The sequence below is a fragment of the Papaver somniferum genome, chromosome 1, assembly GCF_003573695.1.
Source record: "Papaver somniferum cultivar HN1 chromosome 1, ASM357369v1, whole genome shotgun sequence".
NCBI lineage: Eukaryota > Viridiplantae > Streptophyta > Magnoliopsida > Ranunculales > Papaveraceae > Papaver > Papaver somniferum.
Genome location: NC_039358.1, coordinates 166763643 through 166779862, shown reverse-complemented (window position 1 = coordinate 166779862; position 16220 = coordinate 166763643). Strand labels below are relative to the sequence as shown.

Here is a 16220-nt window from a genome sequence, read left to right as displayed (position 1 = left end):
AGGTATGATGGCTTAGAGAAGCACCAGATAATACCCCTTGGGTGTTAGTATATCCAATCCCGAAGAAGATCCCAGATCAACGGTTGAGAGAGAGTTTAACTGATGCATATGTGACCATACTAAGAGACACTTGTCTGACACGAGCAGACATCCATCTACCCGCATTAAATACCAAAGAGATATACACGTGTCAATCAGCTCGTGGAAGAAGCGAGGATAACCCTTCGTATTCAAGCTTAGACCGCAGCATATGCCGAAGACCTCTGCTAATGGGCACAAAGCACAAGAAGATAAGGTTACACCGACACCTCAAAAGTAGGACCCACGTTCCTTCCCTATAAGTACCCCTCTCCACTAAGAGAGAAGGGGTCGACCAATCCAGAGCAAATATAGGAGAGAGAAATAGGAAGAGTAAGTGATCCCCCTACTTCCGCAGACCTATGTATACTCTAAAGTCATTCGACTATCTTTGTAATCATTCAATACATAGTGAAACACCAGCCCCGCGGATGTAGGCCTTAGTGCCGAACCACGTAAATCTTTGTCTCATTTAAATTTCAGCACTTTACATTCAGCATTGAACGTCATGTGCTTTACATTTATATTTGATTCTCTGTTTACCCCTTTATACGAACATTATTTATGATAATATTCGACTAGACAATGACAAGCCCGAAGGCTTAGAGTCGATGAATCGATATAATCATCCCCTTTACATATACGACGTACAATTTCAGAATTATAATGTATGCGAATATTGTTTGTGAACACGTGGATGGCTTCGAGATTTATGTGTTCACAAGTGTATGATTTAATCTATACGCAAAATAATACACATAATTATTATTTTTAGCTTACAAGTGATCAGGGCTCGAACGCGGTAAGAGGACTTGAAAACTGAATTCATCAAACTCAGCGAACTTATAGTTAAGACTGAGCTCAATTTTGTTAGCTTTGTAATCCGAAGCTAGTGTATATTAATTGTGTTGCCCATAACAATTCAAGTAATAGGCATCTTACTCCTTTAAAATCCTAAGCTCCTTAGACTCCACGTTGAAGGGTGACCGTCACCCTCTCACAGAATTGCTCCGTTTCACTTTTCCTCGAAGAAGAGAAAAACAAGGTTTTCTTCACAAAATAAAGAATTCACAAAATAAAAAAATTTCTTTATTTATCCCGAAAAAAGAAAACGAAAAAAAATTGAGAGAAAAAAAAACTAAAAAAAATTCTTCTTCAGTCTTCTTCCTTCTTCTCCTCTATTCTCCCCTATCCACCGCAAAAAAAAAAATCTTTCTCCATCGCGTCTCTTTTCTTTTCCGTTCCTTATTTTTCAAGTTCTTTTTGAGAAGGAAGACTACTGCAGGTAATTTTTCTGATTACAATCTAGGGTTTTTGTAATAATCACTCTAATTGTGTGATTATGTCATTTTCACTTCCACCTCTCCCCCTCTGTTTTGATTCTCCGTTTTCCCATGATTTTCTGTTGATTTTTTTTCTTCTCTTTTTTACCTTGAAATCATATTAGAAGGTTTGATTTAGATGTGTTTTGATTTTGTAGGTGAAGGCTTATCAGTTCTAACGTGATTTAGGGGAAGCGCCTTCTCAGTTAACAGGGGAAGCTAAACAAAAAACAAAAATTGATCTGATTCATTCCCAGCCCTGAAATTCCTTCCTCGATCTTCATCAACAAGTTTTGATCAAGGTAATAAAAAAAGAATCTCCTCCTTCAATTTCTGATTTCAAATCGATCGAAAAAAACAGGCATAAAAAAATCTAGGGTTAGGGTTTTGGTTTTCTCCCATTAGTGTTGCTTCTCTTGCTGTAATTATTGTACGATTGAACCTATGATTGATGTTAATTTTTTGCTTTTTGATGTATTATCCGGGAGAAATAATGAATTAAATTACTTTGCTTCAATTTTTTTTATACCTGTTCTAGTTGTTTTCAAGTAGGATTCTGTTGGTGTTTTAATTGCTTGATTAAGTAGGATCGGTGTTTAGTGATTCGCGTCACCCATACAAGTTTCTTTGATTTATTTGCTAATGATTTATTTTTGTTTTGATTTTACAGGTGATGGGAGACTGAAGAATGGGTGTTCTGATTTGATTTGTCGTAGAACCATGAGGTAATTAATTCTGTCGTAGAACCATGAGTTTTACATAGACTCCATTTTTTTTTCACTGATACTAAATCTAGAGTTTGTTGTTTTTTTATTTTCTAGGTCCTAAGGAGCAAGGAGTGCAAATCATTTCAGCTCATGACCAAGGATTCAAAAGCACCAACGGGCTTGATGCTTAAAACTAAGGTGTAGCAAATTCGGTTGGTAATACGCTGGAGATTGATGGTAAGAATCCCAGATGAATCAATTTATCTTATTGTTCCAGTAAGTAAGTGCATGGGTATATTAGATTTGTCCCCTGCAAGCTGGCTGCTAAACAATTGGAATAATGGTACTTTCAGAACTGAAATGATAATGTGAAATCAAACAGTTGCGGTTCTTTATAGTTTGAACAACGTTATGTGTTTGCATAATTGTGTATATATGGACTTTAATTCTACATCTAATTCTTATGTAGAAAAGGTCGTCTACCTGCAAACTGGAGGGGTTCTCTTCAATATCGGTGGTACGTTGAAAATCTCTTGCTTCATTATTTTATTTTATTTTGTAATTTCTATTGAATTTACTGTCCATAGGACCCTTATTGTGAACATTCTAGATTGCGATTGTGCGTGTTGTGTGCCTTTGATGTGAACCCTTTGGTCAGTTTATCCTGTATAGCTTCTTTCCTAATACATTTCCTTTACACTTCTCTTGCAAAGGTTTTGTTTTAATTTTTGATTTTCTCATGTTGAATGCCATGTTTGTGTCATGTGAACCTATGATTGATTAGATATGCTATCTCCTTTTGCTTTTAAAATACCCCTTTGCGCTATAGTTTCCGAATATATATTGCGATAATTAATTAACGGTTGATATAAGTTACGGCTGATTTTTTGTAAATTAAGAGCGATTTGATTTTGAAAGTTAGGGTTGATAATGGTAATGCTTTTGTTCTTTCTATTTCACAGGTGTTTAGTTTCTTTTGTCAGTTGGTTGTTCAATATTACAAATTTGGCTTAATTATAGTTATTAGATCTAAATCCATGACAATGTAGGTGAAACCGGGGTTCCATTATATGATTTCAGTCTATCTATTTCATATACACCAAATGGGTTCAATGTTGAGGGGATGAAGATGGCAGTTAACAACCACAAATCTGGGGCTGTTCTGGTTGTCCTTGGTTCGTTGTTGTGCTTAAACGTTTGTGAAGAATTGGAGCTTCTGTTGCAACGAAAAGAAGGTAAACACTAAAGCAATTAAATTTTGCAAGATCTTTTTAACTATTTTTTCTGTTAGCATTCCTTGCTGATAATCATATCTGAAAAAACTAATATAACGTGATTCTGAATTTTCAGTACGGTTGCAGGGACATCTAATCGTGGGTACAATACATGGAATGAGTCTCCTGTGCTTTAGGATGCAAAGCGGTGTCTCTTCATCACCAGCCAGGTAAGTATTTTTTTTGAATTGTTGTGCTATTGTTGATCATAAGTATTTTGAATTGTTGTGAGAGATTGAAACTAATGTCGGGTAAGCTTTTATACTTCTTAATTCGAGTTTTTATTCTACTGGAGACTTTATCTTTTGCAGGGTATGAGAATGAAACACAACTAAAAAAAAGCGTATGGGTGGTGGGAATGACCAGCAAGGTGATATGTGCTGGTCCCACAACACATAAAACCAAAAAAACACATACCAAACTCTAAGAAAAAAGAAAAAACATAACTCTTCGTTTCCTCAACTCTGTCTTTTGATTTCGAAAAAATTCTTCGCCTCCTTCACTGAATCTTTAACCTTGGGTAAATCTTTTGATTTCAACAACCTAGCCCTAATCTCTAACCTTGCGTCAATCTCAAGTAGTTGTTTCGAGGAGGATTGGGTTCTATTTCGAATCAACAGGTAAATTGAATTCAACCCCGATCTCTTTCGATCTCAACAGGTACACAAACGATAACTCTTAACCAGGTATGAATTTGATTTTTTACTATCCTCTTTGCTTTGATCTTGATACTGTAGCTCAAGATTTTGATGATTTTATTAGGTTTTAATCTAAGGATTTCTATTGTAATCTGGGGTTTGGTTTTGGGAAGAGCTACTGAGAATGAGTCTAAATCGGTAAGAATGAGAGTGGGTTAATCGTAGATGGGGGTTTGAGAGTTCTTGGATGATGATAAGAGTTTGGTTGAGATTGATTTGCAACCAGATGAAGAAATCAATCGAGAAAAAAAATTCCAGGTTCAAATATTTCTCTATTTTTTTCCCTATCAATTTCAATTGAATTTCGATTTCAGAATTACTTATACATTCAATGGGGCAATGGGTAGTTGCAAAGCTGTTGTTGGTGTTGCTACCATAGAAGCTACAACAATGGGGCAATGGATTCTGGTGTGTGCCATAGGCCCCGGCTCTGTCCAGATACTATGATCCAATACTTTGAAACTCACTTTTTATTGATTCGGTACGTTAAAACTCACTTGCATGGGTTGTTGTTGGTGATGGATGGCAAAGTGTCATAGATTATGTGAACCTAGCCTGTTATTACTTGGTCAGAATTCATGTTGTAATGATCCTCGGTTACCTTATCAACAAAAGCTAAATCCAGAGATCGTCCAGACTTCAAACAACTAATGATATGCTTCCAATCCAGAGAACAATCCTACAATCCAGAAACCATAAACTTTCCAGAAGCTTAAGGCTTTCCATTATGTACCTCTCCCTGTTCTACTTCTCTATGTTTAATTCATCGTCGTTATCCTTTATTTTTAAAACTTTTTTTGATTGTTGGTAGTGGGTTCTTTTACAAATTTTGGAACAGTAATTACGTAAACCCTAATTTATGTTCTACAACCACGGCAACCCTTTACGTAAACCCTAATTTATGTTCCATGTGCAGTTGAGATGAACAAAACTGGATCAAGTAGAAATTAGTTAGACTTGATCAAGGTTGAAGGATGAACTTTGTGGCGCTATCAAACTTGAAGTCTAGATGCATTCTTAGGGATTACAGGTATTCAAGGTAAGATGATGGATGAAGAATATTTAGTTGTTTGTTATTTGTTTTGTTATAGTTGTTTTTATTTCGTTTTATTTTGGATTTTTCTGTTTGCGAACCGAACCCTAACCCTTTTGTTTGTGTCTCTTTGATTCTCTGAGTCTATAAACAGTACAAAGAAGTGAGGCGCATAGATTAAGCAACTTTTTTTTTTCATCAGGTACGATTTTTCGTCACACCAAAATGGTGCTTGGCTTATTACAGGGAGAATTTCGCTTATGAGCACTGGGATGATATCCTCGACATCCGTAATCAATATTGAGGTGGCTTTATCAATAGGTGATGGACTGAGGCCTGGATCAATTTATGATGCTAATGACACCGCTCAATTTGCTGAGCTTTTGACACAAGAAGAGTTACCACTTCGAGCGTGGGAGAAGGACGTACAGGTAAACTACATTCTGATTTTGCAAGTCAAGTGATCATATGCTTCACGGTTTCTTCCTATTTTCCTTTTTGTTCATTAGTTTTTTTCTCTGTCAAAAGCACCCTTATGTACCATAGCATGTCTATGGAAAATGTTTGGTTAAGCCAAGTATTATTGTTTATGTGCTCATAGGTGATGAATGAAGGACCTGGGCATATTCCACTTCATAAGATCCCTGAAAACATGGACAACAAGTCTACAAGGCAGAAAATATAGGTTTTGTGCTTATATACTGTCTAAAGCGTCTCTTCAATAGTTTTTATTCTTTACTCTATATTATTTGCTTAGACTACATTCAATTTGTACATAATGAATTTGTTTGAATAGTCTTTCTTTTGTTTGCAACTTTTAATAGAACCCTAAACAGTTAATGTGGCATTCTTTACTGCAAGGTTCTGGAAATCCTAAAAGGAATTCCCGCGGGGATAAAAGAAAAAACAAAAGCTTGATGCAAAAGGATAATTTCCTTAGGAGTGGTACATTCTACAAAAACTACCCGTGCCTCCCAATTTTCTCTCTGTACCAGATATTGTAGATGAACTACTATCAAATCTTTATAGTAAGTTGTTACCAATTTTCTTCTTCATTGATTGTGTGTATGTTTAGCTTCTGTCGTTCAGCTAATAAACTTGGCAGTATATTAAATCTGGAAATTTGTTTAAGAATATTTTTGTGTAAATGCTTAAGAAAGTTCTCAAGCTAGCTGAAATCAACAAAAACTGAATATCAGGCCCTCCAAATTTTAAGTCTCATGATGTGGAAGCCAAAGAATTGCGCAATACCTTCAAGTTAAGGGTATAACTAAGGTATGTGTATTTTACATTGGTTAGGTTGATGATGTCCTGTTACTTATGCAAACTGTGAATCACTATTAACTGTTTTATAGGACAGAAAAAGGAATAGTTATTGAACTCTTTTCATGCTATAAATGGAGAAATTGCTGCTCATATATGAACTTGGTTAGCATTTGTACGTCTACGGTTCCTTTCCCAAATCCTTATATCTAGTTAGACGTGTTAATTCTAACCCAATTCTAGCTGGGAAAACTAATGCCTTTCCAGTTCATATTGCTGCTCGGCTAGCTTCCAAAAGTAATTGATGTGGCAGTCATTCGTTTCATTGTCCATATATATTTGGTGAACTGGAAAGTAGTAGATATATTCAATTTTTCAGGACGCCTATCGACAGCAGTAAAGGGCGATACAAAGGAACGATGAGGTCTATAATAAAGCTTAAGCATTATGCAGCATCAAGAATGGGAACTATGAGAAACTATGTATAAATCAACACCAACATATGGCGCTAGCCTTCTCGGTGTAGCTGTTACATGTTCATGACCCAACAATCATGAATCCTAAAAAACATTATTGTTGAAAGAGGTTAACACAAGCGGAGAATCGGTTTTATCTAACTCAAATATATATCTATTGTTTTTATTTTTTGTATACACATTATGTTTTAGTTCATGTTCTAAATGTGAGCTTATTTTTCTTATTTTTCTGTTATATGACATTTAGTTATATCTATTTTTTTGTATACAGAGTTTGTGACAAAGCACACCTTCTTGGTTTTGTCGTACAATTTCCTTCATATTTGTTGCGGTGCATGTTATGTATCATACGTAGGTACTGAATGTATCTGTTCAACTTAGAAAGCACATTGTAGTTTCCAAGTATACTAGATTGTGGTGCCCTTTTGTTCTTAATGAGAAGCAGAGTCGGACCTTCATAATCTTATCTCATGTAGTTACCACAACATATTTGCTTTTACAATTCTTTTCTATCAATTTTCAGTATACACAAGTGGGGGATTCAGGGGCAGTACCAGTTGCCAAAGCATTCGATTTTGCAATGGCACTATCATTTAGAGAACTTTGCAGTGTAAAACCACTCAATCAAGCTACCGGATAATTTCACGTTCTCTATTGAACCACTTCCTTTCTCAGTTGAAGAGACAGAGTATAAGTGCATTATGATGGTGCTTTTCATCGTCTCAATGTTTTCTTAAATGTCATTTTTATATGCTTCTTCATATTATAATTGTTTATATTTTTAACGGCAGTTCAACAACATGATGAGTAGGATATCTCAGAAGTAGCTTAGCGAGGCCAGTGTTCAGTTTGTTGTCAAATGGGAAAGTGCATATGAAGAATAGTTGACTCCTAACTAATCAAAACACATAATTTCTTAAGAATGATTATACTCTCTTTGCTTCAAGACACAACGTGAATTTCAGAGTTCTAGCAACTTTAATAAGATTACAAGAAATGGGGACTTGGGCGAAGCCGAGCTTTACCAAATCAAATGCATCGGGATGGGGCGAGGCGAAGCCGAAGCCGAGCCACACCTAATCAAAAATATATCGTGATGGGACGGGACGAAACCCCAAGACACCTAATAAAAGATATGGCTAAAAGAACAAAAATGCCCGAACAGAACACGGGCACAAAGTCTAGTATTAATAATTCAAGTAATAGGCATAAGAAAAAGCCTTGAACTTACTCTGGACAGTTAGCAGGGGTTTAAGAGCCGTGCACATTTGGACGGTCATATTATTATACAGATAAAAAAAGAGCGTAGCAGGCTTCCACTTCAGGCATTAGTCTCCTGAGTAGAAGTACGGTTATTAACTAAGTACTATTAAGAGAGAGCGAATAAAAAACTAACTGGAGTAACCAGCCAGTTTGTCTCCGCAACAGCTCATGATAGCTATTGTCTTCAACTGGAGTTGACATTAGAATGCGCGGGTGACCAAAGTGAGTGGCTGACGGACAAGGAGAACGAAAACTTCATGTGTTTGCTGTCGACTGACTAGTTATTATTCTTTCATGAGATCTAGCAGTGCAAGAAATTAAAAAAAATGGAAGGGAAGAAGAAAGAACTTTTTCTTTTCGGAAAATGGATCATTTGTCCAAATATATTTAAAACATGGTTCAAATGGACGAGTAAAAATTTGTATGAGTGAAATGGACACAAAAAAAATAACAAGGATGAAACTGGATTCATCCTGACTTAAACTTAAAAAATAACAAGGATGAAACTGGATGCATCCTGATGAAAATTAAAAATAAGAAAAAGTATTTGAAAATGGGTAGGATGAAACCTCTTTAAATCCTGACTATTTTTACATTTTTGTCCATTTAAACAGTATCAAAATCTAAATGTCCTTTTCACCCAGGAATTGTTGATTTTGGTCTTTTTAACCAATTTTGTGTTTTCTTTTTAGATTCGCCTCTACTTACTTAACAAAAATTAAGAAAAATGGGAGGGAGTATGCATTATTATTAGAGCTGCACATGAGTCGGTACAGTCCGGTTTTCTGTTGGAACCGGTACCTGTACACGGAGTTGACCGGTTCTTCAATTTGAGGACCTGTACCTGTACCTGGACTTGTACCTGTCCCGGTAAGACCGGTTCGGTTCCACTCCGGTACCGGTTTTTTACCTGAATTTTGAAACACACAGTAATATAGTATGTATGACAGTAAAGTAACAACCTAAGAGTCTAAGACTAAGTTCAACATTACAAAGTTCAAAATAACAAAGGTTTAAAACATCACAGAATAAGTGTATCACACTTTAAGTTCAAAGTTCAACATTAAAACATAGTACTAAAAACAACATTTCCATAAGTCTGCGACAAGAAATGAAAAGAAATCCTTGCAAAGGATGGGGGGACTTCTCGAACAATGGCACTGGCTGCACTGACACGGAGTTTACATCAAGCTTCTTTTAGCAGAGAATCCCATATGGCTGCAACATGGAACAAAAAAGTAAAACAAGAAAGTAAGCAAGCAATACAAGAAAACTTGAAAAGTAAGTTCTATTAAATAGAAGAAAACCTAATATATTACCTGCCTCATCTTCAACAGCATCATTAGGTATATAGTCACATAGAAGATCAAGAGCAATGGGCTTTTGAAGAAAGCTTTGTGTACATAGCAATGCTTCGACTGTCCTTGTAGACATAGAAGCTCTCCATGGAGTCAGCACGCGCTTCCCGGTGCTAAAAGCTGATTCAGAGGCCACTGAAGACACAAGCATGGCTAATATATCTCTTGCCATGTATGAAAGTATCTTATACCTGCTTGCATTAGCCTGCCACCAAGCCAATATGTCAAAATGGTCAGGTTGACCTATTTCACGCATTCCACCTTCAATCACATCTGTCAAATACCTGTCGAGCTCAGTTGTTCTTGCCTCTTCAACACAACTTGGGGTGTCCCAATGTTGTTTCCTCCTTGATTGAATTCTAGCAAACAGACCAACAGATTGCACACTAACTGGATAAGCAACAGTATGAGCATCACTACTTGACCCCTCCTCATGAACTGAATACAAGGACTTATAATCTTCAAAGAGTTCCTCAAATTCTAATTTCACCTTTCTCATAACTCTTTGAACCTCCCATGTATTATTCTCATACAAACAATTAAGAGTAAATTCCAAACCTTTTTGTTTCTCTCTTGGATCTAATAGATGAGCAATAAACATTACAGAATTCATTGATTCATACACACCCCAATACTTATGGTACTTAGCACACATTAGACGAGACATACGAGCAATAAAAGGATCTGATGCTACATTGTTTCTAAATTCTACTAATTGTTCATTGATGAGTAACAATTTCCATAAGAACATATGAGTAGTGAATTGTATAGATGCAGAAAAGTTGACAGTAGCATCGAAGAATACCTTTAGACACTTCACAAGACCTCTAGCATATTTCCAATCTTCTTGATAAGGAGCATGTTGACGAGGAATCTTTTTCTTCTTATTCTGCTTTGCCTTGTTCTTGCTTGTTGGATCCAACTCCTCAACCTCTTCCTCTTCTTCCATATCCTCAAACACGTCTTCTATGACAACATTACTAGCTATAGCTTCTTCAATATCAGCATCAGTAGGTAAAACAGATTCTTTTTCTTGCTCAAAGATAAACCTCTGTTGAAAGTCCTTATCAATCTGTGACAGCATCAAGTAAGTGCTATTCCATCTAGTATACACATCTAAAATCAGATATTTCTTACAATCTACCTTTGCTAGAGAAGCACATTGTTTAAATTTTTCGTGCCTAGAAGGAGAACTAAGAACGTATTTTACAACTGACCTTATTCTTCTAACTGATACATTAAAGATCCTTACTGCATCTTTTATGACAAGAGCAAGAACATGGGCTGCACACCTCACCTAGAGAAAGAACAAAACAAAAAGTATACTGTCAAATTCAATGCTTAAAAATGCATCACAAAAAGAAATATTTGGCTCTATTTGGCACAAAAAGAAATATTTGACAAGAGCAAGAACATGGACTTACATGTAAATATTTGGCTCTAATTGGTGATCCTGTCCATTTAATGACAACATTCTTCAAATGCTCAATAGCCACTTTGTTTGCGCTGACATTGTCTAGAGTGACACCAAATACATCTTGTAGACCCCAATCCTTCAAACAATCCACCAGCTTCTCACCGATTGCATTACCAGTATGACCTTCAACTTGGCAGAACATGAGTATTCTCTTTTGTAGCTTCCAGTTCTGATCAACATAATGAATGGTTACACAAATATAGTTATAATTATTTGGTGATGTCCATATGTCCGTTGTCAAAGATACCCTCTGCTTAGATGTCAAGAAATAAGTTTTTAGGCTATTCTTCTCTTGTACATACATCTTCAATACATCCCTATAAATTGTCATACGCCCTGGAACCTTGAATCTAGGCTCTGCCACCTGCATCATTGCCACAAAACCTGACCCTTCTAATGATTTAAAAGCTATTTCATCCCTGATTATCCACTCAACAAGAGCCCTTCTTAACTTTTCATAGCTGTAAGAATGAGCAACAAGTTTACCATCTTCACCTGGTTTTGGGGGTGGCATCAACAGAGTTTGTTGTCCCTTGTCTTTCTCTACCTTCCTGTTTGGATTTTTAAGGCATCTCTTCAAATTCTTATGTAATCCAGAAGTTCCATGTACGTCATTGTCAGCAGCATACAATCCCTTGCAATGATGACATTCAGCTTGAACGTCACTTATCCTGGTCATCTCCAACCAAACTTTAGATCTCACTTTACCATGCTTCTTTTTGTTGTCACCAACTTCAGTTGTACTTATTGGTGTAGGTTCAGTTCCATCATCTGTGTTAGATGCAGCTTGAGAGGATGATCCAACTTCAGTTGTATTTGGAGTTTGAGTTGAACTTGGTGTAGGAACAGTTTCTTTTGGTCTTACACTAACAACAACAATGCTATTACTGGAATCATCTGGTGCTTTGCGCTTCCCCATTTAGCACCTCAAAGGCCTGCAAGAGAAGTAAAGAACATTATATGCAGTATATTAGCCTTATAGACTTCAAAACAACATATCTGACTAACAAAATTAATCAAAGATGCAATGCAAGTTAAGTAAACAGAACTAACAAAATTAACCACATACAACTACATCAAAACATCATATCTGAATTTCAATGAAAACAATTAAAAAAGACAACACACAATTGCATACTAAATACACAATTGCATACTTTCAATGAAAACAATTAAACAGAACTAACAAAATTAATCCATGAACTTTTTTACATGGATTCACCTAGGTATGGGATGCACAGCAACAGAAAAGACATGATACAAACAAATACAACTACACGAAAAATCACCCACCAATAACATTTCACTAGCTTCAAATCTTGTAACTACCAGCATACCGAGCTGTGTTATCACATAATCTTCAACCACTAGCAATAGCATAAATTGCATATACTTCAGAATCTAACTAAATTGAAATTCACAACAAACAATCAAAAACAGCAGTTCCAACAGTACATTAGATTTTCATAGTTTTTTTTATAAACCCCAAATAACGATAAACCAAATTAGCTTAAGTAATTTTAACTATACAATAACTCAACTCAACATCACAGATTTTGGGAATGGAATTGATAAAAACAAAAACTAACATATATCCATGTCTAGTTGTCTACTGCTTATCAAATCTCAACATGGGTATACACGGAATCACATAAATCAGTCAACACTGTATGTATGAAATTGAAAATAGAAAATTGCCTATAGATAAATTAAAATGGGTGAAGAAGCCTCACCAGTAACGAGAGAAATCCAGATGGGAGTTGCTTCAAGAATACAACCCTTTTACCCTTGAACCTTCCAGCTAAGATAATCAATACTGTTCCAGGACCAGGAGTAATACTTTCCCTAATTTTTACCATAAACGAAAAACAAGTCAGATCCTAATTCAACCAACATGCAACAACTAGTCACTACCCATTTAACCCAACCAACACAACACAAAATAAAAACCCTAATTCAGTCTCAAATCAAACCCTAAGTCAATTTCAAATCAAACCCTATTTCAATCTTAGATTCTTAATAGTAACAAAACAATTGTTACTCCTAGTTTAAATCGATTTCAAATCCCAGTATCACACGATTCAAAGTTTCAAACCCTAGTTTATTCCATAATCGATTTCAAATCCCATGAGAGTTACAAGTAACTTACAAATCTAAGAAGAAGAAGAAGAAGAGCAAGTATCCTAGTTTATACCTTAACGAATCGATAATGGTGGTGACTGGTCACTGGTGAATCATGAATGGTAGTGAAGAACGACTGTTGCTCTTCAGAGAAGAAAAAAAAAAAGAAAAATGAAATGAAAGTCGATAGAAATTAGAGATACCGAGATAGGGTTATACCTAGGAGGGACGGTCAGGATGTAAGATTCCCAAAAAAATCTACGACTACAATTAACCGGGACATATGGGCCGGGACAGGTCGGGACTCACCCCAGAACCAGTACCAGTACCGGCCTACTCCGGTTCTCAGTTTTAAGAACCGGTACCTGTCCCGTCTACTCCAGGTCCGGTTTGGTACGAGTTCGATTTTTTCGGTTCCGGGTCGGTACAGGTAAAATGGACCGGGTCTTGTGCAGCCCTAATTATTATGCCCAATAATAAGCTAGTTCTAGTGAGTAGTGTGAGGGTTTCATTCCCTCGAAGACGTACTGTTTGTTTATATAGTAATATTATTTTGTTACGGTTTCCCTACTATATATTCTTGGATCAAAAGATTGATCATTAATGAATTTCTTATACGAATTGATGAGATTTACTTTTTTGGGAGAATCTATGGAAGAGCTGTTAGAAAAAGAGGGGAGTCTCAGGCGGAAGCAAGGAGGAAGTGCAACTATTGGATGTAGCCCCTGTTCCGTGAGATATTTAGTCGGTGCTTAATCACCAATTGGCAAGGGATGGTCTTATTTGTGCAAAGCAGCAAAACTATATATACATACTGGATTTTGGTAACAATTGGACTGCAGTTTTCGGACATTAAAAGAACACAAAAGTTTTTTAAGTTTTTTGAGCAAACAACTATTCATGCGTTTTACATATGCGTCATATGTTGTACTACTAATTTTTATTACTTGCTACCACCAAACCATGCGTTTTTCATATGCATCATAGATTGTACTAATTTGTATTACTTAATGAGATTTGATAGTATGAAATGAGATTTACATATACAATTGCGGAGTGGTAAACAATGGCGGACTAAATCTAATTGCAGTGATACCAAATCAGTTCTAGAGATATGCCAAACGTAAGACGCATAATGAGGGAATTTAAGTTTAGATCAACAATTTTACGTTAGCGTAGACTAATAAACAGCAACCGAGAAATTTTTGATGGTCAACCGTCAACAACACGTTCCTAATCTCGGTTGGAGTTACACCCTACTGAAACTAAGAGCGGGAGGGAGTGAAATGAAAAGAGATGGAAAGATTCGAGGCACGTGGGGCGGGTTAATCCAATGTTGAGATTTGTGTTGCAGGCAGCAATTGATTGATAACAAAAGCATATTATTTAAATAAATAATAGTAATATGCCATCTGTGACCATTAAACATGCAACTTCATTGCTTGGCCGTCCATGATCTGACTTGGGGATCGTGTGACCTTTTCTATCAACTAAACTCTATACGCATTTCCCGCCGGATTAGAAGATCCTCTTCACACAGCTTCGCTTCCCCGATGGCCCATAATAATTCTTCCTTCATATATATATATATATAATAGTTAACCAGACCATGTTAGATTGTTACGAACACAAGTACCTCCTTCACTGACTCACCTATGTTTCCGTTTCACGTGGAGCTGCAGCTTCCAACCAAAAATAAAATAAATAGAGAGCTCATTCTAAAAAGAAATTCAGGACACGTACCAAAGAGTGTTTAGCACAAGTTTATCATTTTTTTTTTTGTATCAAAACTTCTTCTGAAAGTGAAATGCGGTTCCTATTTATTTAGGTCTACATTCAGATTCATATGCAATTTTCACCCAACATATAAGATCATCTCAGGCGCTTTACCAATTTTAAGTCTCACGTACAATTGTAGAAAGGAATAATGTGTATTGTCGCTAGAGGTGTAACGTGTCGGCCCGGCACAACCCGATACACGAAGTCGTGTGCTTCACGTGTCATGTGTCGCGCTGGGCTGTGCCAACGATTAAACGTGTTGTGCCGTGCTGTGCTTTACTAGTCAAAAGCTAGGCACAACACGTAACGTGTTGTGCCGTGCTGTGTCGTGTTGGCACACGTGTTATAAAAAATTTCAGATCACTTAATGATATACATTAAGTCGGACATTATCACGATATCTAAATAGATAATATGTGAATTAATGTTCTAGTAGTATATGTAGGTAATGACATTATAACAACGATATTTCCAAATATTTAGGTATTATATGTGTTGTTATAAAAATAAGACGGTACAAAAGGTCAAAAACTAGATAGAATAGTAACTCTTTCGTAAAATATACGCAAAATATGATATATTATACCTTGTTATATTATGTATTTGTGCATGCTATGACGTGCTGTGCTGGGTTGGGCCACGTGTTAATCCGTGCTGCGTGCTGTGCTGGGCTACTGTGCCCATTAATCAAACCCAACACGTCCCATTTAACTAACGTGTTGTGCCGTGTTGGGCTAAGTCACGTGCTGGGGTGGACTGTGCTCAACTTTTAGCGTGCTGGGCTGGGCTGTGCTCGTGCTGGCACAACCCAATTTACACCTCTAATTGTCACATAGTCTTAGAATCTAGATATGGTTATGAATAGTCTCACAATTGTGTATACTCTATGATCTTTCATTGAGTATTTATAATAATAATTTTACAGAGAATGAGGAAGAATGCAACAGAAACAAACTAGATTACAGGGTTGTTTATCGTAAGACTCGATCCTACCTGAAGACTGGCAACAATATAGACGACTGTGTCTAGGTCACGGCTTTATTGGTGACTTTGCCTTGGTCACGGCTGTACCACTGGTGTGGTACATTGTGTGGATCCGTCATATCATGGATACATATCCAATACCCCCCTCAAGTTAGAGCGGGAGGAGTGTGAGGCCGAATGCCTAACTTGCCTGCAAGACGTTTAAAATGATCTACTCCAAGTGGTTTGGTGAAGAGGTCAGCTAATTGAGCTGCTGATGGAATATGAGTTGGTTTGATGAGACCAGAGAGAATTTTTTCTCGAACAAAATAGCAGTCAATTTCGATGTGTTTAGTCCGTTCATGAAACACTGAATTTTCAGAAATGTGAATCGCATCCTGATTATCA

At 36.5% G+C, this 16220-nt stretch overlaps 1 protein-coding gene and 1 long non-coding RNA gene across 21 annotated transcripts; one reads left to right on the top strand and one right to left on the bottom strand.

The window, feature by feature from the left end:
- Positions 1-1199: 1199 nt before the first annotated feature.
- On the top strand, positions 1200-7678 carry LOC113307080. 20 transcript variants are annotated; one of them, XR_003339055.1, is made up of 11 exons: positions 1200-1363; positions 1559-1702; positions 2071-2125; positions 2222-2344; positions 2577-2624; positions 3157-3342; positions 3458-5118; positions 5315-5543; positions 5714-6140; positions 6312-6387; positions 6755-7162. It is a non-coding gene; the product is annotated as an uncharacterized LOC113307080 (long non-coding RNA). The 20 variants fall into 20 exon arrangements; XR_003339030.1 differs by adding an exon at positions 7375-7678 and having other exon boundaries at positions 5714-7206; XR_003339057.1 differs by having other exon boundaries at positions 3469-3551; positions 3693-5118; positions 5714-7162.
- Positions 7679-9110: 1432 nt separating this feature from the next.
- LOC113333911 lies at positions 9111-10020 on the bottom strand. The gene is made up of 2 exons (XM_026580278.1): positions 9434-10020; positions 9111-9332 (listed from the first exon to the last, which is right to left on the bottom strand). Exons 1-2 carry the CDS (start codon positions 9969-9971, stop codon positions 9301-9303), a joined length of 570 nt encoding a protein of 189 aa, XP_026436063.1. The 5' UTR covers positions 9972-10020; the 3' UTR covers positions 9111-9300.
- Positions 10021-16220: the final 6200 nt, after the last annotated feature.